General features: G+C 40.7%; 1 protein-coding gene across 5 annotated transcripts in view; it reads left to right on the top strand.

The window, feature by feature from the left end:
- Positions 1-17,044, top strand: part of QRICH1 (glutamine rich 1) — a 30,550-nt gene that overhangs the window by 8,880 nt on the left and 4,626 nt on the right. For all 5 annotated transcript variants that reach the window (XM_039326603.1, XM_039326599.1, XM_039326600.1 and 2 more), the window contains 6 exons: positions 11,342-11,519; positions 12,526-12,680; positions 13,892-14,006; positions 14,200-14,308; positions 15,086-15,237; positions 15,666-15,756. In XM_039326603.1, the coding sequence (XP_039182537.1) occupies positions 11,342-11,519; positions 12,526-12,680; positions 13,892-14,006; positions 14,200-14,308; positions 15,086-15,237; positions 15,666-15,756 (800 nt within the window). The remainder of the gene's footprint in view (positions 1-11,341; positions 11,520-12,525; positions 12,681-13,891; positions 14,007-14,199; positions 14,309-15,085; positions 15,238-15,665; positions 15,757-17,044) is intronic.

Below are 17,044 nucleotides of genomic sequence, written 5' to 3'. Positions count from 1 at the left end.
TTATTGTATTCTGAATACTTACATTCTGTGCTTTTATATTTATATCCAAGCTTTAAATGCTGTTCTTCAAGAACGTCAATGGGAATATAATTATTGAAATGCTTTTGTCCAAATTGTTGTGCAGCCATGCTTGGAATACCGCAGGAAAAAAATAACATCAAAATTAGTAAGGAATTGGAGTCCATTGGAAAGGTTGGAATAGTTGAGAACTTTTGCCTTGGGAAAATGGAATAAATGGGGCCAGGGAAAATTACTGAAGCATATACCATTTTACATGATACGAAGGAAATACATGGGGAGGGAGAGGGAAATTTCCCCCTTATAATGCTTGATCATCTAATGAAGCTGAATGGTGGGAGATTTAGGACAGATAGATGGAAGTGCCATTCCATACCACATACATATATCTTGTGCATTCAGGGTCACAAACTTTAATAATGACAGCCAATTTAGATAGCTTTGATTGATTACGTTCCATCAGGTCCTGTCAACTCTTAGTGACTACATAGATAGATTTACTATATGACACTGTTCCACACCTGGTCTTTCAAGTTTTCCAACTGTAGAGGATTTAAGAAAGCTAGGAAAGGAGTAAGCTGAGAGCACCCATTTACACCATCATTTGCTTCTCTTGGTGACTTCTTAGATTGTAAGTGTGTTTTGGGAATTAGAATGATAGTTGTGATCAGTAAGTATGAGTCAGCATGGCTTATGAATTTCTCTGGATTGTACACTTTGTTCTGAACCAAGTACTACGGTGTTTTCACATTGTTTAGTTTCCTTGGATGGGAAAGTAGGCATGTGATGAGAATGTCAAGAATATAAAATCAGTTAGCCAAAGGTGATACAATTGCCTGGTCCTTTTTTTTTTTTTTTTTTGACAATGCATTCTGCAGAAATATTAGACATAGATTTTTGTAATCTAGACTGTTAGATCCAATTCTACAGAATTGCAGAAGATAAACAATTCTTCATTAGTATAATGTTCTTATTTTTTTTTAATCACTGTCAAGTAGAAATTTTGTGCTAGACATAAAGTATTGTGCAATTTTCAGGCTAACCATACTTCTTTTAGAAGACAGAAAGTAACAAAAATGCTGCACTGAGAGGCTGGGACGCAATATTCGTTCTTTGGGTTTTGTGTGAGTACTTCATGTTTTTTTATAAACATTGGAAACACTACTTTTTTTTCTATGCCATGTTCTATATTACTATGGGAAGTACTTACAGTGCATTCAGAAAGTATTCAGACCCCCTTCACTTTTGTCAATTTTGTTATGCTGCAGCTTGATTCTTCAGCTGTTGAAATTCAATTTTCCCTCATTAATCTACATTCAGTGCCCCATTATGACAAAATGAAAACAGAATTTTAAAATATCTAAATGTATTAAAAAGAAAAAACTGAAATATCACATTGGCATAAGAATTCAGACCCTCATTCAGTACATTATTGAAGCACCTTTGGCAGTAATTACAGCCTCAAGTCTTTTTTGATATGACACGACAAGTTTTGCACATCTGGATTCGGGGATTTTCTGCCATTCTTCCTTGCAAATCCTCTTAAGCTCAGTCAGGTTGGATGGCAACCATCAGTGGACAGCCATTTTCGGGTTACTCCAGAGACATTCAATAAGGTTCAAATCAGGGCTCTGACTGGGCCACTTGAGGACATTCACAGAGTTGTCCCTAAGCCACTGCTGCGTTGTTTTGGCTGTGTGCTTAGGATCTCTGTCATGTTGGAAAGTGAACCTTCAGCCCAGTGAGATCCTGAACATTGTAGAACAAGTTTTCATTGACTTTTCTCCATTCAGCTTTCCCTCAAATCTGATCAGTCTCCCAGTCCCTACTGCTGAAAAACACTCCCACAGCATGATGCTGCCATCACTATGCTACACTGTTGGGATTGTATTGGGCAGATGATGAGCAGTGTCTGGTTTCCTCCAGACATAATGTTTAGAATTGAGGCCAAATAGTTCAATCTTGGTTTCATCAGACCAGAGAATCTTGTTCCTCACAGTCTGAGAGACCTTCAGGGGTTTTTGTTTGTTTGTTTGTTTGTAAATTCCAAGTGGGTTTTCATGTTTTTTGCACTGAGGAGAGGCTTCTGTCTAGCCAGTCTGCCATAAAACCCAGATTGGTGGAGGGCTGCAGTAATGGTTGTCCTTCTGAAACTCTGTCCCATTTCCACATAGGATCTCTGGAGCTCAGTCACAGTGACCATCAGGTTTTTGGTCACCTCTCTAATAAGACCCTTCTCACCCGATTGCTGAATTTGACCGGGAGACCAGCTCTTGGAAGAGTCCTGGTTGTGCCAAACTTCTTCCATTTGAGAATTATGGAGGCCACTGTGCTCCTAGAAACCTTCAGTGCAGCAGAAATTTTATTGTAGCCTTCTCCAGAACTATGCCTTGCAGTAATCCTGTCTGTGAACTCTGCAGGCAGTTCCTTTGACTTCATGGCTTTTGCTTTGCTACAGTATGCATTGTCAGCTGTGAGGCCTTCTATAGAGAGGTGTGTGCCTTTCAAATCATGTCCAATCAATTTAATTTACCACGGGTCAATTCCAGCCAAGGTATAGAAACATGTCAGCAATGATCAAGGGAAATGGGAAGCACCTGAGCTAAATTTCAAGTATTATTGCTAAGGGTCTGAATACTTATGCCAATGTGATATTTCAGTTCTTTTTAATAAATTTACAGACATTTGTAAACGTGTTTTCACTTTGTCGTTATGGGGTACTGAGTATAAATTAATGAAAAAAATAAATTTCAACAACTGTAGAATCGGGTGCAGTATAACAAAACTGACAAAAGTGAAGGGGGTCTGAATATTTTCTGAATGCACTAGGTATTTCCCATAGTAATATAGAACATGGCATAGAAAAAAAAGTAGTGTTTCCAATGTTTATAAAAATATGAAATACTCAAACAAAACCAAAGAACGAATATTTCGTCTGTATAATCTGTTTCTGGCTACCCTGTTGAAATGTCAAAAAGCATGCAAAATAATACATGAATGAAAGTTATCTATGTTATCAGACAACTAAGGGTAAATTAAAGTTTTAAGAGTTAAATTAATGGTCTGAAAAATAGAAGTTTTCTAAAAATTTCTAATAATAAGGAAAATTTGACAATGGAATCAATTATCAAGAGAGGTGATAGTCTGAAGTTTACTCAATATATTGAGAGACTGGACTGCCATTTGTTACAGATGCTTTAATTTTGGTTCTTGCTCATATCACAGAGTTGGATTTGGTTGCTTAAATCAGGGCTTTTCAACCGGTGGTATGCTTACCACTTGTGGTACAATAATGAGTGGCAGGTGGTACACAGCCCTACCTAGACAAGTGCAGTGGGGGAAGGAAAGAGCCAGCACAGGCAAGGACTTGCAGTGAGAGAGTCCTCTGGAGCTGCAAAGGCCCCAGGCTCACTTCTGGCTCACCCTCCCCCATGAGAAAGGAGGGGGGGCGGAGACAGGAGAGGCTATAAAACAGTGGTTCTCAACCTTCCTAATGCCGCGACCCTTTAATACAGTTCCTCATGTTGTGGTGACCCCCCAACCCCCCATCCAGCTGGCCGGGGAGGGGGGACAGGAAGGTCGCTCTGCTGGCTCCGCCCAGCCTGATTGGAGAAGCACCATTCCTCTCCCTCTTTCTTTCTTTCTTTCTTTCTTTCTTTCTTTCTTTCTTTCTTTCTTTCTTTCTTTCTTTCTTTCCTCTCTTTCTCTTTCTCCTCTCTTCTCTCTCTTTCCTCTTTCTCTTTCTTTCCTCCCTTTTTCTCTTTCTCTCTTTCCTCTTTTCCTGTTTCTCTCTTTCTTTTTCCTCTCTTTCTCTTTCCTCTCTCTCTTCTTTCTCTCCCTCTTTCCTCTTTTTCTTTCCTCTCCCATTTCTCTCTCTCTCTTCTCTTTTTCTCTCTTTCCTCTTCCTCTTTCCTCTTTCTTTCTCTCTCTGTCTTTCTCTGTTTCCTCCTTCTCTTTTTTCCCTCTCTTTCTCTCCTCTCTTTTCCTCTCTTTCTTTCCTCTCTTTCTCTCTCTCTTACGGCAGCATCGTCGGGGATCCCCGCCGCCCCCAGCCCGGCCTCCACCATGTCCTCAGCTGAACGGGTGGGGAGGGGGAGCAGGATGGGAGGTAGCCACTACTGCATCATTGGGGGTCCCTGTCGCCCCCGCGCTGCCCGGCCTTGTCCTCCGTCCATTGATGGAGCAGCAGTGGGAGCTGGTGCCGCACGGCCCGCCAGCCCCTCCACCAGCCTGGCTGCTTCCCCCCAGCCACTCCTCTTCCTCCTGGCGCCCGCCCAAGCCGCTTTGGGGGCAGCAGGAGGAAGGAGAGGAGAAGGGCGAGAAAACCGCTGCCACTGCCCGGCCTTGCCCTCCGTCCATCCAATGGAGCCGTGGTGGGGGTTGGTGCCGTTTGGCCCGCCAGCCCCTCCGCCACCCTGGCTGCTCCCCCCCAGGCACCCTTCTTCCTCCTGGTGCCCGCCCGAGCCGCTTTGGGGGCAGCAGGAGGAAGGAGAGAAGAAGGGTGAAAAAACCGCTCCTGCCGTCCCCGCCACCCCCACGCTGCCTGCCCTCACCCTCCACCCATCCGATGGAGTTGCGTTGGGGGCTGGTGCCGCGCGGCCCGCCAGCCCAGCTGCTCCCCCCCCAGGCAACCCTCTTGCCCCGGCACCCGCCCGAGCCACTTTGGCAGTAAGAAGAAGGGGAGGAGGAAGAAGATGGCAAGGAAGCCGCCGCCAGCGCTGGGCCCCAGGGGGCGGCTCTCCTCTCCTATCTTTGCTGAATCTCCTTCTTCCTTCCCAGCAGCCTGGACTCTGGCACGCCTTCCTGGCCAGTGGGTCCAATGGTCAGCCTGGCTAGGAATTGCAGTGGCTGGTCTCCCTTGGGCTGCGGCTTGTGGGAGGGCTGACCCGCTCAGTGGAGCCTCCAGTGGACCACTCCTAACAGGGATCCCGGGGCTTCCCCGGGTGGCCACAAGGCCCTGGCCGCGCTTCTCCCAGGGGTGGGGCACCCAGGCGCAGGGTCAATCAGGAGCCCTGCAGGAGGTAAGTCCGCCTGTGAGAGAGAGAGAGAAGGGAAGCGAAAGTGCCTCTCTCTCTCTCTGCAAATGGCGGAGGAGGCCATGCGGAGATGGATGCGGAGCGATGTCTTGGTTCCTAGGACCATCAGAAATATGTGTTTTCCGATGGTCTTAGGCGACCCCTGTGAAAGGGTCATTCGACCCCCAAAAGGGTCGCAACCCACAGGTTGAGAACTGCTGCTATAAAAGGAGGCAGTTTGGGCAGGAGAGGGAGAGAGAAAAAAAGCAGCAGCCTTGAAAGGAGGTGGAGTCAGCTGCAAAGAAGGAGGCGGAGGAGGAGATGATGATGATGATCCTTATCATCATCATCATCATCATCATCATCGAGCAGGCTGGCCATGAGCTGATCTACAACTGCTGTGGCAGCCACCTATGCTAGCAGCAGCAAACAGACAAGAAATGCAACGGGGAGGAGTCGCCCTCCAAGAGGACTGAAAAAAGGAAGCAATGGCTGGAGGTGAGGCACGAGGGAGGGAGATGGAGGGTGGAAGGATTCTTATGTGCTTTTGTGACTTTGAAGTTCTGGGATTTGTGCATTGTGGGCTTTGTGTTCTTAAGGAGTGTTTGGCAATTTCTATTTGACTGATGTCTCATGTTAACTTCTATTGCTCTGCTGTTGTTAGCTGTAAGTTTTGCTGCAAGGGATTTTGAAGTATTTTATTCCTGAATGGAGTTTGCCTGTAGCATTCCTTTACTTATGAATGGAACCATTTGGGGAGGCTGCCTTAGCCGGCAGCCAGCACTTACATTTTTTTTTTCTTCCACAGCAGTTGTAGATCAGCTGCGCTCCTTACTTCCCTTTCTAGCCAGTAGCTAATTCTTAAAGGGGAATGTGTCTAGTTCACTCAGCAGCAGGGAACGGCCTGGGGATGGCACAGGAAGGGATGCTCCCCTGCCATCTGGCCCAGGGAGACACGTAGCCAGCTCGGAGGCCCAGGGACGGTCCAGGGAGCGATGCCCCCACTACCGCCGCCCCAGCCGGGACTGCCACCCGGCCTGGGCAGACACGTGGCCCGCTCAACGGCCCAGGAAGCGATGCCCCCGCTGCCCCAGCTGGGACTGAGGCCGGGGGGGGGGGAAGCAGGAGGAAGAAAGGGGAGGGGGGAGGAGGAGGAAGCGGCTCCGGAGCCGCAGGAGATGGCTCAAAGAGCCGCATGTGGCTCCGGAGCCAAAGGTTGCCGACCCGTGCACTAAGCCATTGATATCTATGCTAACTGTAGCTTATTGAATTATGGCTAGTGTTAATTTATGAAAACTTATTTCCTTATTTACCATTATAATGTTCCTACAATGACAATAATCAAAATCATAGCATCCTCATGCAGAAAAATCACGCCTATACTTTGTTTTAAATTTAGAGAAGTTTCCGGGCTTGAACAGAATAATCTCAAAGTTTACTGAACTACCATTTGGTTGTTTTTATGTCTCTGATTTTTAGAAGGCCACATTCTATATGCTGTTTGCCCTTCTTGATAATACTTAACATTTGAAAAGTTTCTACCTTGTAATAATGGTTGAAAACTTGTGGCCTGCCACATACTGCTGGGCTACAGCCTTTTACATTTTGTGCAGTTTTCATATTTTAGATTCTTTCTGTTTAGTAGGTTTCTTCACCATAGTGCTTATTGTACTGTTAATTCTGAGTTGGTCTGTTTTAGTAAAGGGTAAGTAAAAGGCAGGCAAGCATCCTATAGAATTTTTTTCTAATAATGAAAGTACATACCTACATTAATAGAAATCTCCTAAGCTTAAGTTTCATTTGATAACCTGTACAGGTAGTCCTATTTGGCAACCTGGAGTGGCAGATTATAATGCTTATAGAAAAGGTTAACATTTTTATGTGAAGTTAAATAAATTTACAAAGAATTTTAATTTGCAGCACAAATGTTATGAAATGGTATAGAGTTTCCTGCCTGAGCAGGGGATTGGACTGAATGATGTCCAAGGTCCCTTCCAACTATTATTCTGTTATAATCAGGGGAAGGAAATCATTCCTTTTGTTTTGTGGGCACATATGGATACTTACAAAGTGCCTTTTAATATGTTAGTATTCAGCCAGGCAACAAACTTCTTTTTATTTGTTACATGTTACATAAATTTTTGTTACATTATATCCTGGTAAGAACCTCAGAAACTTTTTCATAAATAGGCATTATGAAAGGCAACTTACTCAGGAGGAGTCCTCGCTTCTCTCTGAGCTTGGTTGTTTTCTTGCAGATGTTTCATTACCCGAACTAGGTAACATCATCAGTGCTAGTAGGAAGGGGAGTTTGCTCTCAGTTTATATTCTAGTGGCATGCCTTGTCTTATTAATGTTAGAACTGAGATGTCTACCTTTGGCAGCGAGGCATCCTTAATTTCCCTGGTTTGTTGGATTTAAAACTAACAGCTTTTCCTGTCCTGTAGCTTTTGAGCTAAAAAAGTAGCTACTTAAAATGAATAATTAGACAATGTAAATTGGGGAGGAAAGGGGGGTTATATAAAAGTATCCAGTGTTCAACAGAATATACATTTCAAGAAACATAGGGTTTTTATTTTTATTTTCAAATTTACATGTGTTGCAGGAATGTAAATTCAGAAGACTGAAGTGTCATTTAATTTGGTAAATCAAAGACATATTTTTAGGTAAGGTTTTAGGTAATGATTCAGTTATGATCCAATCTAGGGTGTATTATTATTATCTAGGGAATATAATAGTTTTCTTGTAATCTTGACTTGGTCTGTTTTAGTAGGTAGGTAAGTAAAAGGCAGGCAAGCATCCTATAGATTTTTTCCCCCTAATGATCGATGTATGTACCTACATTAATAGAAAACAGAAAAATTAATAGATATAGGCCTTTTAAAAATCTTTTTAAACAGATATTTTAGGAAGAGGTGACAATGCAGAGGCCATTGTGGCTTGAAAAACATTTGTCAGTTTAGTTGAATGGCTACCCCTTCCCCACTCAAGTTCAGTCCTTATTGATTTTACCTCGCAACCCCCCAAACAGCATTATTTCTGGAATTAAAATTTTAAGAGCCCAAAAGGATAATGAATTTTTCCAGGCCAAATCCTTTATGCATCTAAACTTTTACTGAAAAAGAAGGTTAATGGAAAATGGAATTTGCTTTGAATTGCTTTCCACCTGATAGAATTTTAAAAGTATTTTTCTTGGAAGTTAATTCATATGCAGGAAAGAGGGGAAATTGCTGTAAGAGCTTTCAGTCAAAATTGAGTCATTCCAGAGCATCCATCCGAGGAATAGATATATCTGTAAAAAAAAATATTTTTTTTACAGTACAATGAAAAAGCAAGGTTTAGGTTTCAGTAAAAATTTGGCCTATTATTTTAATGAATGTATCTAGAGTACTAAAGTTATTGCCTTTGATTATCTGCTATCATATTGGTATTGACTCTTGGAGACCTCAAGAGATTTTCTCTAGGAAAGTTATTGCCTTAGGCCATGCTGGCTCAGGAATTCTGGGAGTTGAAGTCCACGAGTCATAAAAGAGCCAAAGTTGCCTACCCCTGCCTTAGGCCTTAGTAATCAACTTTCGGCAATATCTGCTCTGGGAAACTGCAGATAGTATTATGAGAGGAGGAGGAAGTCATGCGCATTGTATCCACATATAGCAGAGGTCCCCACCTTTTGGGCACCAGGGACCAGTTCCGTGGATAAAGATTTTTCCACGGACCAGAGAGTGCATGGTTATGTGTGCTGCCTGCATCCCACAGATGGGGCTTTGCTTGTTTGTGCGGACTGGTTTCTGACATGCTGCAGCCCGGTACCGGTCCACGGACCGGGGGTTGAGGACCCCTACCTATAGCATTCAGCTGCCTTTCTTACTTAGGCAGAGTTACTGTGAAGAATATTATGGCTACTTGGTCACTCAGATCCACTCCTAACTGTAGAAGAGGTCTGATCAAGTTACCTGAGATTCAGTATTGTAGTGTGATCCAGGATTAGTTTGAGCCAGTGATTCCTGAGGAGATGGATAGGTTTCTATATGCTGTTAGTTCGGCCATCTCTTTATTGGGCCCAGATCCCTCCTGGGTTATTAAGGTCATCAGGAAGCTAACTAATTGGTCTTGGAGGGGGCCATGCTTTTGGTCTTGGAGGGAGTCCTCGAGAGGACCAGTCTTGGACCCAACTACTGTCCTACCTGCAATCTTCTCTTTTTAGGGAAAGTTATTAAGATTGTGGTCAGCTTGCAGAGAACCTGGAGGAAGCAAATTATCAAAATCTGTTTCAATTGGGTTTCAGTTTTAATAATGCTTACCGATGACCTGTGTAGAATTGGCTGGAGATGGTGTGTGGGCTTCAATATTTCAGCAACCTTCAGTACTATTGCTCATAGTATTTTTTGGATCAGTGGTGGGAATTGGGTGCAAAATGTTATGGCAGTGTTCTTCATTTCATGGCCATTTCCAATCAGTGTTAGCAGAGGGGAGAGGTCATACCTTCAGCTGTCTTATATAGGCTGCCACAGGGTTAATTGCTCACTCCTGTCTAGTAACATCCACATGAAATTGTTTTGGTGACTGTGATCGTCTGTTTGGGGTTTGGTATCAGTACGTTGCTGATGAATTATATATTTCATCCCCAGGCCGGTCAGGTAAGGCTATTAAAGATCTACTCTAGTGTCTGGAGACTGTGTGGGCCTGGGTAACCAACTCCATTCGATCCTATCAGGACTGAATGACTGTGAATATTAGAGCCAAATAGTTTTCATCCATACTCTTGGATGGGGTAGTGCTTCCCCATTAAACATCATGCGCAATTTGGGAGTCCTTTTGTAATTCCAGCTCCTGCTTAAAGCTTAAAAGAGCAGCTGTTGCCAAGGGAACTTTTGCACAGTTCTACCTGATATACTAATTGGATCCCTTTCTGGAGTAGCCATTTTATGGCTTGACTATAGCAATGTGTTCTAAATAGGGCTGCCCTTGAAAGCCACTTGGAAGCTTCAACTGGTTGAAAATGCGGTTAACATTTGCAGCAACGGGCATGCCTTGTATGTTTATGTGACACCTCTGCTTCATGAATTGTGCTGTTTTCCAGTATGCCTCCAAGTGTGATTTATGCTGTTGGTTATTGCTTGTTAAAGCACTGTGTGTCCTAAGGCCAAATTATCTGAGGAACTGCCTATCTTCAGTGGTTTCTGTCTGCCTGGTACATGATGACAGAGTTGGTGCAGTCCAGGCTCCTTCAATTAAATAGTGGCATCTGTTGGAAGCCAGGAAACATATTTTCTCTATTGTGCCTGCTCTCTAGAATAAAATTCCCCCTGAAATCGGTGGCCCCTACACTGTTAGGGTTCTGTAAGGCCTTGAAAACATTTCCTAAGTCTTGGGTTAAGATGGATAGAGCCCCTTGTGAATGTGCTTTTTTTCTATGCCTTTATATAGAGTGAGGGCATGCAACAGAATAACAGAGTTGGAAGGGGCGTTGGAGGTCTTGTAGTCCAACCCCCTGCTCATGCAGGGAACCCTATATCATTTCAGACAAATGGTTATCCAATCTCTTCTTAAAAACTTCCAGTGTTGGAGCATTCACAACTTCTGGAGGCAGGTTGTTCTACTGATTAATTGTTCTGTCAGGAAATTTCTCCCTCATTCTAAGTTGCTTCCCTCCTTGATTAGTTTCTATCCATTACTTCTTGTTCTGTCCTCAGGTACTTTGGAAAATAGGTTGACCCCCCCCCTTTCGTTTTGACAGCCCCTGAGATATTGGAACCACTACTATTATGTCACTCTTAGTCTTTCTTTTCATTGAACTATAGACATACCCAGTTCCTGCAACCATTCTTCATATGTTTTAGCCTCCAGTTCCCTAATCATCTTTGTTGCTCTTCTTTGCATGTCATCTTGTTTTATACTGTTTTTATTGTTTATTATATTGTTTATTATATTGTCAGCTGGCCAGAGTCAGTTTGGAGTTAGCTGGTGCCTAAATTGAAGTAAAATTTATGTTAATGGAACTGGGAATCATTTTTACTTTAGAGCATAATTATGGGAAGTGTCAGTCTCTGTGTTGGACTTGAAAATATCTTGAATACCTCTTGCAATAAAGTGAAGTTCACTGCATTTTTGTTTTTTGATTACAGAGCAAATAGGAATTTATCAGTGAAATCTGCTGTATAAGTTGTGGAAATAAGAAATTATTTGCAGAGATTACAAATGTGTTCGTAAGCATAACCATATAAAACTGAGACCAAACTTGTGAAGAATTTTTTTTTTTACTTTAAAGAAACTCCAGCAGGAGTTGCTAAAATGATTTTCTTCCACAGGCACAAGCTGTTCAGGTAGCTGAAGTGGAACAGCAGCCACAGCCTCAGCCTTCTCCTGAACTTCTTCTTCCGCAATCTCTCAAGCCAGAGGAAGGACTAGAAGTATGGAAGAGCTGGGCACAGACTAAAAATGCAGAGATGGAAAAAGAATCACAGAACCGCCTTGCACCCATTGGTAGTAAGTGCCTTAGACTTTCCAGTTGATCATGTTCTCAGTTGCATTGCATTGATTTTAGTAATTTTGATATTTTTTTATAGCACAGTAAACCTTAATTATGTTTGTTAGACTTGCATTATAAAATGAGCCTTACCACCTTAAAAAAACCTAAATGCTGTTTCAAAAGCTATATTTTATTTGATGTGCGTCCCCCAGTTTTCTCCAGTGTGATGAGTGGAGATATATTATTTGATGTGCATCCCCCAGTTTTTTTAACACATGGGTGTATTTTTGGATGAGGGCCATACTGGGTGTTTTATGTAAGGTACAGGTAGTTCTTGACTTACAACTATTCATTGTATGACCAGTTGAATTTACAGCAGCAAAAGGTAATATATAACCAATCCTCCCACTTAAAACTATTGTACTGTCCCCACAGTCACGTGATCAAACTTTAGATGCTTGGCAACTGGCACATATTTGTGGAATCATGTCACCATTTGCAACCTTGCCATGGGGTTTCCAGCAAGCATAGCCAATGGAGGAAGCTGGGTTCACTTAACATGATTTGATTCACTTTGTGACCACATCAAAAAAGGTTGTAAAATTTGATGCAATTCACTAAGCATTGCTTAGTGACAGGGGTTCTGGTCCCAATTGTGGTTGTAAATAGAGGATTACCTGCATTGGCCTATACTCCAAAACTTTATGGGGGCAAGATAAAAACTAAATTTGTTAACTTAATGAATTATTAACTGTAGCTAACAGTGTTACTGATGTTGTCATGTACTTTTATATTCTGTCAGACTAAAAGTTACAGTTATTAGCAGCAAAACGTTTGATAAGGACAGGCTGTATCTTCAATATCAAGGTTTAAAATATTTATTGGTTACTTATTCACCAGTATGCTGAAGGAGGACGAGGTTGTGATTTTGTAGCAGAATGGGTTGATTTAAATAGTCAAGAAAAATGAGATTTAAATGGGGATTTTAAATGCCATTTGATGATCTTATCTTCTTGTTTGCAGGACGCCAGTTATTGAGATTCCAAGAAGATCTCATATCTTCAGCTGTAGCAGAATTAAATTACGGATTATGCTTAATGTCTCGTGAAGCTCGCAATAATGAAGGCGAGCCCTATGATCCAGATGTTCTTTACTATATCTTTCTGTGCATTCAAAAGGTGTGCCATCATGGAAAGTCTTGCTACAAATAGTTTTAATACCACAAATAGTTTTAGGCATGTTTTGAGTGGAAATACTAGGCTTAAAATTACACAAAAGCAATAAAACCAATATATACCATGATACTTTACTATATTTTCTTTAAAAAAAATACAATTATAAAATCCTTACCTAACTATCATCTAACTTTGCTAGTAAGGTTTACAGAAAAAAACTCCCTTAATATTATTTTTATTAAGTTTAAGACTTCAAATCTTTCCTGAATGACTCCAGTGATGTGTGGGGCTGAAGGGGAGGGGGGGGGGAGAGAAAGAATTCCATAATCCATGTTTTGAAATGCATGCAAATAAGATAAGCAAATTGTGAAAAGGAAATTGAAACTTTAACTGAAACTTTAACTTTAGCTGGATGTATGCCTTATAAACGTACCTAGGTTTTAAGTGAATTAGTATTTGTTATACCAGAATTTAGATTCTACTGAAATTTTATGTCAGTATTTTAAAACTTGTTCTTCTATATTTTTATAGTTAAGAGAGTATTGGTATTTCAAACGGTGTTCAGAGAAACACCTAAAATATTGCAAAATCGCTAACCATGTATTGTATGATTTACTTAACCACCTGATTCATTCAATGACCATGGTAAAAATGGTCATAAATCAGGTCTGCTCATATGACTTGCTTTACTGATTTGTGATGAAATTTGATTCTCAGTTGTGGTATTAAGTTGAGGACAGTCCCTGTATATTTGAATGAATACCAGATGTTGGCAATTTTCATTACTGCAACTGTTGGCTTTAATCGTTGTGAATGTAATTTTGGAAATTTAGCTGAATAGGGTATTAGCCCTGTTTAATTCAAGCTTGAGACAAGTAGTGTCTGAGACTTGCAGACTGCTTGGATGAATAATACTCTTGATTTCATATGGTAGAAATATTTTTTTTAGATTTTCAAAGCCCTGGTTAAAATTATATTAAACGTAAATGTTTGGATGTCTGAGGAAAGTAGGGGACATGTATTTGTTGAGTCCATTTTTCTGAAATTAATTTATTTGAATCTGAACTGAAATGCTTTCACTTAAAGGTACTTTTTACTTCAGACTGGTAGGGATTTTGAATATAAAATTAAACATACAGCCCGTCATTTCATTTCATTAATGAACATCATGGTAAGTTTTTTCCCCCTCTCCCTTGTGTTATTGTTTCTTGCAGTACTTATTTGAAAATGGGCGAGTTGATGACATTTTCTCAGATCTCTATTACATACGGTTCACTGAATGGTTACACGAAGTTCTCAAGGATGTGCAGCCTAGGATCACTTCTTTGGGTAAGAGAATCTTCAAACAGATAGTTGAGAGAAGTATATAAATATTTAACAATAACTAAACGATTGGTTGAATTTGCTATCACAAATCAAATGTTTTTGTTTTGAAATTTTATTTCTTGCTCTGTTAACATTACAATATTGAGGAGTGTCAGTTTGGTATCTCTGTATTGATGCTTTCTTTTTATCTGCACAGGATATGTTCTTCCCAGCCATGTGACAGAAGAGATGTTGTGGGAGTGTAAACAGCTGGGAGCTCACTCTCCTGCTACCTTGTTAACCACTCTCATGTTTTTTAATACAAAGTATGTACCAATGGAAGCATTACTTAAATAAAACCATTCCAATTATTTTAGAATCCTATTTTTTTCCAAGAATTTTGAATTAATAAGAGCAAATCAAACTTCCAGCAGAATATGGAAGAGTTACCTTGTAGGGGGGATGTGTGACATAAAGTTTAATAAATAAATAAGCAAGCAAAGAGACTAAACTTAAATCTAAAGTTGGTTTAGTACAATTACAAAGAAATTATGGACCAGTAATTTTCTAGTTCAAATTCTGCTTCGTCATAAACCATATGTGGTTTTAAGTCAATCCTCTGTCTGCAGGATGATCAGCCTGTAATCAGTAAGAAATGGAAGTTTGCTCTTTATGGCAAGTGGCTTCACATGTTTCAGAAATGTCGACTGCAGTCCAACGTTCTGTTTTCTGAAAAGGCCATCCTAATCCTTTAAGAATATATTTTTTTCTGCAGTGTTTTTATATCATTTGAAGGGCACTTAATTCTTTATTTTGAACATAGATCTTTCCCCTAATTGTTGAACCAAATTGCTGCGATAAATCAATATCTTTTTGCTGAAAATGATTTTATCTAGATACAATAGTATGGCAACAATCTTTTGTTTAACCAGGTTTTTAACTATATATACGAATGTCCTTGATTATTGAAATCTAGATACTCCATGCCTAGGTCCATAGTCCATAAATGTTTGACCATTGATGGATATGGGGGACATGTTTTTTTTTTCCCCAGATTTGGGATAGAGAATATAATTTAATGGGCATTTTTCCTGTGTCTGCAGATATTTCCTGTTGAAAACAGTAGATCAACATATGAAACTGGCCTTTTCAAAAGTCTTGAGGCAGACTAAGAAGAACTCTTCTAATCCTAAAGATAAAAGTACAAGCATCCGATATCTAAAGGCTCTTGGCATCCACCAGGCAGGCCAAAAAGGTAGAATTTCTGAAAAAATGAAAATTTCTAATACTTAGCTATGTTCATTTTTTCAGGTCCACTACATAGACTTTGTGCAATAAATTGAATATAAAGTGTCTTGTAAAGACACGAATGTGATCTGTTGGAAATATGAATATCCCCCTTGCTATATGTGAAATTGCTGCTTTCACTTTAAGTGTTTCTGGTAGTCATTCATCAAGCCTTTCATAACTTACATTTCTCTTACATGCAATGCCTTATTAAGAAGGCCAATTATTTGCAAGAACTCTTTTGGAACATAGTATTTGGCAGTATATGCAACAATGAAGAATAGCAGAGATTACAAAATATGTGTTCTTTGTTCCATTAATAACATTGACAACAGTCTGTTCATCTGCTATAAGAAAGTATTTCATGGTTCTGTATCTCTTGGGGTTGATTTGCAGTTACAGATGATATGTATGCAGAGCAGACAGAGAATCCTGAAAACCCGTTGAGGTGTCCTATAAAACTCTACGACTTCTACCTCTTCAAATGGTGAGTTTTCCCATCACAGTTGTCCATTACCTTCAAGGGCAGGTAGTTTGGTACAGGTTGTCCTGCAGCAATTAATTAGAACAATTAATCAGTGGAACTACCTGCCTCCTGAAGCTGTGAATGCTCCAACACTGGAAGTTTTTAAGAAGGGACTGGACGGCCATTTGTTTGAAATGGTCTAGGGTTTCCTGCCTGAGCAGGGGGTTGGACTAGATGACCTCCAAAGTCCCTTCCAACTTTATTATTGTTGTTGTTGTTACTGTTACTGTTATTTATGATTTATGATTTTCTTTGCCAACTTCCTACAAGAAAAGTAAGTGGGGAAGTTGGCAGAAGGTCACAAGTAGCGACACCTGATATCTTTGCTTAATGACCCACCGCTATTCACTTAATTATGTCAGTTGGGAATGTCAGAATTTCCATTGCTAAGCAGTAAAGTCACGTGACATCAGACTTACGACTGTGTCACTTAGTTGCAGAAATTCCAGTCCCACTTGTCATTAAGTGAGGACTACTTGCAATCACAGAAATGCTTGATTCATATATTTTACTATGTGGCAAGGAAAGTATGTTGCAGACCCTGTCAGTTAAAGAATTCCAACTTGCAGAAGGAAGGGAGCCTACCCTCCTGTTGCCCTCACTCTTTGGAACCTTTCCACCTAGTAGGTGAGATGGGTCCCTGGTCTCCTGGCCTTTGGAAAATGGTAAAAAAACTGGAGCTGAGCATTTTCTAAATGTAATGAATAAACAAACAGTCTTTGAACAAGCTTAATATACATTAAAGGCCTGCAAATAGGAATATCAAGCCTGTAATCTTAATTATTTTCTTGGTTAATTAGCTAATTTCTTAAACTAATTAGTCCGGGCTTAATTCAGTACTAATTTGCTGAACAAAGTCGCTGAATATGTTTAAGCAGTTGCTTGTAGTAGGGAATGTTTCTTAAGTAAGCTTCATTTGAGAGTCCTGTGAAGTCACCAAGCTAACTGGCAGTCTTCCAGTTACTAAAATGGGATTTCTTGCTACATGATACAAAGGAAACATAGGCAATTGATTATATCAAATATGGTGTATATATGCTATATCCATATTTTTTTCAAATTCTTTTAAGTGAGTCACCAAAAGGTAGAAAGAGGCAAAAAAAAAAAAATACAGTAAGAAAGGTATAGCACAGTGGTTGCAAACCTATGGCACGCGCAGCCCTCTCTGGGCATGTGCCATCGCCCCAGCACACGTGGTCTCTAAAAGCTTACCATCACTGGCCTAAGGCCAGCCAGCCAGGAGCCGCCA

The sequence above is a fragment of the Crotalus tigris genome, unplaced genomic scaffold, assembly GCF_016545835.1.
Source record: "Crotalus tigris isolate CLP2741 ecotype Arizona unplaced genomic scaffold, ASM1654583v1 scf7180000024342.5246164, whole genome shotgun sequence".
Classification (NCBI taxonomy): domain Eukaryota; kingdom Metazoa; phylum Chordata; class Lepidosauria; order Squamata; family Viperidae; genus Crotalus; species Crotalus tigris.
This window is presented reverse-complemented; position numbering and strand designations above follow the sequence as displayed.